Source organism: Zingiber officinale, chromosome 5B (genome assembly GCF_018446385.1).
Source record: "Zingiber officinale cultivar Zhangliang chromosome 5B, Zo_v1.1, whole genome shotgun sequence".
Taxonomy (NCBI): Eukaryota; Viridiplantae; Streptophyta; class Magnoliopsida; order Zingiberales; family Zingiberaceae; genus Zingiber; species Zingiber officinale.
Genome location: NC_055995.1, coordinates 88,004,057 through 88,012,546, shown reverse-complemented (window position 1 = coordinate 88,012,546; position 8,490 = coordinate 88,004,057). Strand labels below are relative to the sequence as shown.

Sequence of the window (8,490 nt, the reverse complement as noted above, 5' to 3'; positions counted from 1 at the left end):
AGACTCTATTACAATTAAATATTTGGAATATTTTTTCAGAAATATTAATAATTTAAATAAAGTCTGAGAGAACAAAACAAAAAGTCTGAGAAAGATCGAAGAAATTTCGTCGACATGCCGCCCACGTCATTTAACTCTACCACCGGGCGGTGACGGCATCCGTCGCGTCACCTCGCGACTTCAGCATCTGAACGCGGCCAAGAGGAGTCCCGTCACCGCCGCCTCTTTCTTTTCTCTTCTTGCCCAGACCAATCCGCAACATTTACCACAAATGGATTCATCCTCCTAAATCTGGCATCAGTTTCCGCCCCCAATCTGCAGATCTCACTTCTGATTGCTCTCGCGCAGGAGTTGGTGTCGCTTCCTGTTTCCGTCAAGATTCTCTGGGTTGCTGTTTGATTTTGTTGGAATTGGGGATTTAGTCATTTTGAATCTCCGAGTTCTTTGGGTTCTGGTGAAATTTCCATCAGAAGTTTGTTTTTTGATTGAGATTTGGGGGTTTATCAAAGCTATTTTCGATGAATTCCTTCTCTGAGCAGCGTATGTGAAGAAATTGGGGGGAAGAGTTTGATTTGAGGTTTTGGATCGCTGGTCTTCGAAGAAAAAAGTGTTTTTGGAAGGTCAAGGAGGAAGCTTTCTTGTCTTCTACGCCATGCTCAACATCACCGAACCATCGTCTTCCATTAGCCTAGCCTCTTCCTATCTCTCCAATGGCTCAAGCGCGTACCATGCTCCTGTCTCCGCCCCGAGCTCTCACGCGCGGTCCCCGGCGCCGGAGTGCGGGACCAACCTCGAGGTCTTGAGCCTCAGCAAGCTGAGCTCCAACCTGGGATGCCTGCTCCTCGATACGGAGTTTGACTGCACCGACGCTGAGATCATGGTGGAAGGGACCCCCGTCGGCGTCCACCGCTGCATCCTGGCGGCCAGGAGCCGATTCTTCCGTGATCTCTTCTCGCAGGAAGGAAGCGGAGGGGGGTCTCGGCCAGAGGGAAAGCCGACGTACGAGATGGACAAGCTGGTTCCTAGTGGCCGGGTTGGCCGCGAGGCCTTCACGGCCTTCTTGAGCTATCTTTACACTGGCAAGTTGAAGTCGGCGCCTCCGGAGGTGTCGATTTGCGTCGACAGGCTCTGCCCCCACGATACTTGCCGGCCGGCCATTGACTGCGCCGTCGAGCTCTTGTACGCGTCTTCGGTCTTTCAGATTACAGAGCTTGTCTCGCTTTTACAGGTTGATTCTCTATTCGTTAGTCTTTAGCTCAATGTCTTTCTCCCTAAGCTTCTATTTATAGAATTCATCATTATGTGCCTATTTATTGTTTTTGTGACTGCTATAATTGGTGAAACTTCATACAAGTTGAATATATATATATATATATATATATATATATATTACGTGGATGAAATAATTCAGATCTGATACTAGATTTTTTAAAATTTTTGCTTGATTAGAACAAGAAAAAAATGGTTTTGTTCTGTTGAAATATCTAGTTTATGCTTAATAGGATTGCTGATAAAGAGACCTGTATCTGTATTATGTAATAATTGCTAGTTGGAGGATTCCTGTCTTTAGCATGACGAGCCTAATGGAGAGAACATAAGATCACACCACCTCCACAATTAACTTGTATGAGAAACCTCTAGTTGATGACTATACAAAGCGCTGTGAAAATGCATACAGTCTTCTTTTTTTTTTCTTTTATAAATTTGATGATTATGCAAGCATCTGCCAGAAACCAAGAAAAGTAAAACTTTTATGATTCACTAGTGTTACTATTGAAGAGTTTCTTAGACACATTAATATTTCATTGGTTGTAAAAAGGATAAAAAAAATTGTCTTTCTTTTCGTTCCCTGTTGAGTTCTGTGGTTCCTATCTGTGCGTTTATATCCACCTTGAGCTTATTTCATGGCTTTCATCCTGCATGTTTTTTTTTTCATTTAGGCAAGACTTTGCATGTGCATGCCTTTAGCTGTAGAACACGTTGAATTTATGAGATAAGTAATTACTTGGACTTGGGTACGAGTACAGGTGCGATCCATGTGTCTGACATAATGTTTCTTACTTTTTTACACATCACCAATAGAAATATAAAAGTGTCTATTTGTATTTGATATAATACTAAGGTGGTAATTATGGAGAGATTGAGAGAGATGTCTTACATATAATACAAGCAGGATGGTTGAAATAGAGGAGAGCTTCGGGTGTTTTATGTGACTGTAAAGTACCTTTAAAATTTAAAGGGAAATTTTGCAAAATAGCAATTAGATCTGCTATGTTATATAAAGCTGAATGTTAGGCTATGACATGCGCACATGAGTTGCAGAGATGAGAATGTTAAGGTAGATGTGTGGATATATGAGAATGGACAGAATAAAAAATGAGAGCATTAGAGAGAAAGTCGGAGTTATATCTATTAAGGGAAAACTCCGAGAGACACATTTAAGATGGTACGGGCATATATCGACCAATAAATACTCCAGTTAGATGATGTGAAGATATGACAAACACGCATATCAAACAAGGAAAAGGAAGACAAAAAAAGACTCGGTTAGCAATAATAAAACAAGATAGAATTTATTTAAGTATAGATGATAATATAGTAGGAGATAGAGATCAATGGCGTAAAAGGATCTATATAGCAGATCTCACATAGTGGGATAAGGCTTAGTTGTTATTGTTATATTGAGGTGATAAATGAAGAGTCCAAGTATAAGATTATCACTGGAATGTTTTTGTATGACTATTTGATGTTAAGCAATCCTCCACACAGGTAAACTCACAATTATTATTCAAAATCGTCTTTTTGTATCTTGGTATCAATATATTTTTGATATCTATATGCTACACCTCTAAATTCTCAAATGATTTTCTTCTTTCTATGATCTACAGCGTCGACTTCTGAATTTTGTGGAGAAAGCTTTAGTGGAAGATGTTATCCCTATCCTCCAGGTTGCTTCACACTCAAAGCTCAACCAGTTGCTCTCTAATTGTGTCCAAAGAGTAGCTAGGTCAGATCTTGATGATGTTGCTATTGAGAAGGAGCTCCCACCAGAAGTAGTTGAGGAAATCAGGACATTGCGCCGAAAATCACAACCCAAGGAATCTAATGGTGTTGCAGACCCTATACATGAGAAAAGAATTAAAACAATCCACAGGGCCCTCGACTGTGATGATGTTGAGCTTGTAAAGTTGCTCCTGAGTGAATCTGGAGTTACTCTAGATGATGCTTGTGCTTTACATTATGCAGCTGCTTACTGTGATTCCAAAGTTGTCGCCGAGCTGTTAGACCTCAATTCAGCCAATGTAAATTTAAAGAACGACAGAGGATATACACCACTTCATGTAGCTGCCATGAGAAGAGAGCCAGCAGTAATTGTCTCACTTCTTACCAAAGGAGCCTCTGCATTGGACACAACTGCTGATGGCGAAAATGCTGTTACGATATGTAGAAGATTAACGAGGGCAAAAGACTATTATACAAGGACAGAGCAAGGTCAGGAGTCAAATAAAAACAAGTTGTGCATTGAAATTCTAGAGAGAGAGATGAGGAGTTCTATTGCTGTTGAAGACTCTGTCACTTCACCATTGTTCGCTGATGATACACACATGAAGCTATTTTATCTGGAAAATAGAGGTAAATTTGTAGAAGTGACCATGATTAAATTGATGGTCTTTATTTTTGAGCTAGTTGCACCTTTATATAGTCCTTTCTGCATGCAGTTCTTATTATGAGATTATTGCTTTAGTATCATTTCTTACCATTATTGAGACTAACTTGAAAAATGAATGCTATGTATGCTTAAGATCCATGACTGTATGTCTACTTCCCCTTGGTACAAGTATCCTTTGATAAAAAACATCTGTTTCAACACCTACCTCACTCATATAAACATTGCACTTTTGTTGGCTGGCAGTCTTGAGCCTGTATTATTTTTCTTTCGTGAATTTTTGGCCAAAAATTATGTCAAAAAATTTGATATTTTCTTTTTCGAATAAGTTCCAGTAGAAAATCTGGTGCATATAGATACTTATTACGGATACTATGTAGAAAATGAGAGAGATCATATTTCAAATATTCCTGTGATGGCTTTGATGTGTTAAGGATGGTACTTATTTGGGGATTCTACTATTCAGTTGCATTTGCGAGATTGTTCTTTCCTGCTGAAGCCAAGCTAGCCATGGAAATAGCACATGCAGATACGACTTCGGAATTCACTGATCTTCCTGCATCTAGAAGTGCTGGTAACCTCAGGGAAGTTGACCTGAATGAGACACCCGTAGTGCAGAAAAAGAGGCTTCGGGCTAGGGTCGAAGCCTTGACAAAAACTGGTAATTTTTCACATGATTGTGAATGCTCTCTCTTAATCCACACTTTACTACTAATTAAATTTTAGTGTAGAAACTATGTTGTTCACTGCAATAACTGATACCATATGCATAATTGTTCAGTTGAGCTTGGTCGGCGCTATTTCCCCCATTGTTCCCAAGTGTTAGATAACTTCCTCGAGGAAAACTTGCCTGAACCCTTCTACCTACAGAAGGGCACCCCTGACGAGCAGAAGTTGAAAAAATTGCGATTTTGCGAGCTCAAGGAGAATGTTAGAAATGCATTCAACAAGGACAAGGTAGAAAGTTTGTTCTCAGGTTTATCGTCCTCGTCTTCATCCTCTCCAGCCGGCGAAGGTAACCATCAGAGGCTTGTAAGAAATTGAAGCCATAAAAGTTTTTTTCCTTGATGTATATTAACAATAGATGTTTAGAGAAATAGATAGGTAGAATTGTTCTAAACTATCAGAAAGTATGTTGTTTTCTGGCATCTCTGAAAGTCTCTTCAGCAACTATCAATCTGCCTATTTTTGGTGTAAAATAATGTACCTGAATCAATAAGTTGCACAACTATTAGCATTCATCAGTTTGAGATTAACAATTCCCACAAGTGTGTGAATGTTAGTCCATCTGAATGTTTTCACTTTGATGTTTCTGCAACTTTAATCACTGTATTTGTAACATTCATTCTGAACTTATTGCTTAAAAAAACACATTTGTTTTGTTTTAATTTGATGACTTGGTTTTGTTTGATTGCTTAAAAAAGAAATTAATTATCAATAATCAAATTCTGATCGAACTGATTTGAAATTTTTAAATCAAATATTTTAAGATATATATTGATTAAAAATTAATTGAGTAAGATTTGTGCCGACAAAAATGGAATTGATTGTAATCCAAAGAAGATTCCGGATGGCATGACTGTAATTTCATGCTCATATATCACTTTGACTGATCAATGGACTGCTGGCTGCTGCTGTTCAAGTACTTGTTTGTCCACCCACAACAACAACAACAAAAGCGACTCTGACACAAAAAGTAAATGCCTCGATCCAACATGACAACAATTGGATTACACAAAACAAATCTATTGATCAAGCTCCAAATCTAAACCCACTACAAGTTCAACGCTGTATAATCTAATTAAGTCAACATCATCATCCTCTTACATGCAAAGAAAGAGAGAAAGAGGCAGAGAATCTTTCTTCATGGACTGACCTTTTTCTCCGGAACAGCAAGCTCGACCGACCCAGCTTGGTTGATGATTGGATGCCGTTTACTTTTGGAGCTTCTGCACTCTGGCGGTGACCAAGCCGAGGATGGAGGTGGCGAGCTTGTTGACGGCGGTGGCGAGGCCGTCCATGGACTGAGCGGCGACCTGCGACTTCGTCTCCTCCAGCTTCGCCTTCCTCTGCTCGATGCCGAGGAGATCCTTGTGCCTCATCCCCTCCTTCTCTTCACCTTCCTGCAAAGCATCTGCTATGATCGAGGCGCATTTGGAGATCGCAGAGCCGACCCCGAGGTGGCGGTGACTGCTGCTTTCTTCCCCTGTTCTTCCTCGTTTTCTCTTCGTCTCCGGCGATGCTGAGATCGAGCGTTCACTGTCTTCAGAATCTAACTTGTATTGAAGGAGAGATATTAAAATTTTGATTTTAAGGCAAAAGGTCGAATTTTGAAGCCAATCAGGGAACCAATCAAACCTATGGATGGAGCAACCAACGGCGTGCCGCCGCCGCCGCCACCACCACCTTGTGGCTTCTCCGCCATGGCGGCTCTCATCTGCACCACCTCACTCAAAGCTTCGTATATCTCCGGCAGGAGATTGGCGGGCAGGTTTCTCTCCTTCCTTTCGTGCCTCTCCAGCTTCCAATAAGACGGCGAGGCCGGATCGTGGCTCGAGCTCGCCTCGTAGGATCGCACCTTCTTGTAGTCGCGCATGAGGTTGTCCCACCGGTCGTTGCACTGGTTCTGGCTCCGGTGGCACCCCTGTTTCCAGCAACAATCCTCCACCCACTTCCACCGCATCTCCTGCGGCCGACTGCTGCCGGCTCCGCCTCCACCGCCGCTCTCCTTCAACGTTCTCTGCGTCCTCCTGCTGTAATCCACCTTCTTAGCTTCGATCAGGATCATCGTCTCGTGGAGACTCCAGTTGCCTTTCCTGTACACTCTGCCGCTCTCCTCCATTGCGCCACTTAATTTTCTTCTCCAAGATTCGATTTTTTTTTTTTTATGCTTCAGAAGTCTTGTATTCGTGATTGAGACAGCGCCACTGCTATACCTGTTCAAGCTGGAGCAGGGGACAACATATGGAGGACTTTGGTTTCAATCATGGTTTTGCAGAGGAGGATGGATCGCATCGCATGCAGATAATTAAATAACGAGGGAGGTGATGGCATTGAGAAGACCTGTTGGCTTTATCTTTTTAGGCTTTCTGCATCTTTTTATGAGCTTTTGCCATGGCGTGGGGCTCGCTGAAACCCTTCAGAATCCAAGCTCTTAGCTTTCAAGCCCCCAGCCCACTCATTGGTGGACGTCTACACACTACGCTGACATTGTCTAGCGGTGAAAAACAGTGCTATACATGGCAACCTATTTATATCTGGATTTAAGAGCAAAACATCAATTCTTTAAGTAAGATCCAAGTAAGATCAAAAGAAATAATATCATTGTTAATGAAAATGACATAAAAACTAAAATTTGAACCGAGTTATTTTTCCAAATCCTTCCTTTATCTTGCACCAACTTGTTGACCCCATGAGAGTATCTTTATTACATTGAACGTAAAGATCAATTTCTAATAAGCATTACCCTCGGAATAAAAAATTATTCTTATTTTTTAGTTATTTGATGGTAAATTATAGATTGATTTTATAATTTATTTTTTTATATAATTTAGAGATAGATTATGAGGGACGTTTGAGATGAGCATAATTATCTTTTACTATAAATGATGTTAATATTGATTTATTGACGTTTTAAAGTATAATCGAGTTGGTCACTACATGATAAATTTATAGAAATGGGCAAAGATTGATTCCTAGTGAAGCCATAAAAAAAACTCTATCATATAATGACCTGCTTGATTTTTTGATTTATCTTTCTATGTACGATTATAAAGTTAACCATATGAGATGCCCAAGTCGACATATGATCTAGGGATGTTAACGGCAATGTAAAAATATGATAATGCTAACATGTCAAATACCCGACATCATCGGTGGATCAGGATTATTTACAGCAATCGTAACTCAAACCCTGGGCCATAAATTTATTATTTGAATACCTGATGCGGATATGTCTTAAGGGTAGAGGAGAAATTAGGAAACAGGGGAGGGGCATTTGGGTCTTTGCACTAGATAGAGCTTTAAGGGCAGAGGAAGCACTATTCACAGGGGTAGTTCTCGTTTGTGTTTTCACGCCACCGTCTCAAAAGGGGGTTGGGGTTTTCTACACCAGCGTCGTCATCTCACGCCAACGCCACCACCTCCTCTTCACGTCGTAGCCGTCGTCATCTTCTCCCTCTTCGTCGCGTCGCCACTACTTCACGGTCACGCCCAAGGATGGCTGGTGATGCCGACACTACAAGAAGGTAAGGGAGGCCACCTTCGCCACCTTTGACGTCGACTGTTTCCAATGTCGACAACCCTCTCGCCCTCACCTCACCGGGAACCTCAGCTAGGGGGAAAGGAATCATCATTTCCTTCCTTCTCCGTACTGATCCCATCGCGAGCGACTCCCTCCTCCTCTGCTCTCTCCCGGCAAAGGATCGACATGCCGCCTCTCTTCTCTAAAGGCAGAGGCTCTTTTGTCGGCGTCTACGCAAATCTGACGAGGCCAGCTCCGTCGATATCCCCTCGCCTTCCCTGTCCCTCATGCAGCCAGGCGCCATCCCCCCTTTTTTCACCCCCACCGCGGTCGCCAGATCCAATCGTCTAGTGCCCTAGCCTTTAGGTCTGCCGTCGATCCAGGCCCCGATTGTGTCGTCGGGCACTGTTGATGCGATACAACCTCCCCCGGGCTACTGCCGTAGGGCACCTCGCTAGTGTGTTCCAGTTATGTGCTAGTGTGATATTCCGGCCTTTGTGTCATTATTATTATTTCGTCCTGCGTGTCGCTATTATCTCTCGGTATGTGTGTCACTATTATGTCCTGGCCTGCGTGCCGC

At 42.0% G+C, this 8,490-nt stretch overlaps 2 protein-coding genes across 3 annotated transcripts; one reads left to right on the top strand and one right to left on the bottom strand.

Moving 5' to 3' along the window:
- The first annotated feature begins 239 nt into the window (after positions 1-239).
- Positions 240-5,055, top strand: LOC121984859 (BTB/POZ domain and ankyrin repeat-containing protein NPR2-like). The gene is made up of 4 exons (XM_042538007.1): positions 240-1,228; positions 2,889-3,633; positions 4,134-4,328; positions 4,449-5,055. The coding sequence occupies exons 1-4, from the start codon at positions 653-655 to the stop codon at positions 4,709-4,711; spliced, it is 1,779 nt and encodes a 592-aa protein (XP_042393941.1). The 5' UTR covers positions 240-652; the 3' UTR covers positions 4,712-5,055.
- A 297-nt stretch (positions 5,056-5,352) lies between these two features.
- LOC121987596 (trihelix transcription factor ASR3-like) lies at positions 5,353-6,876 on the bottom strand. Of its 2 annotated transcripts, none has more exons than XM_042541345.1 (2): positions 6,026-6,876; positions 5,353-5,909 (listed from the first exon to the last, which is right to left on the bottom strand). In XM_042541345.1, the coding sequence occupies exons 1-2, from the start codon at positions 6,507-6,509 to the stop codon at positions 5,602-5,604; spliced, it is 792 nt and encodes a 263-aa protein (XP_042397279.1). In that variant the 5' UTR covers positions 6,510-6,876; the 3' UTR covers positions 5,353-5,601. The 2 variants fall into 2 exon arrangements, with proteins under 2 accessions (XP_042397279.1, XP_042397278.1); XM_042541344.1 differs by having other exon boundaries at positions 5,353-5,939; positions 6,026-6,861.
- Between the last annotated feature and the right edge of the window lie 1,614 nt (positions 6,877-8,490).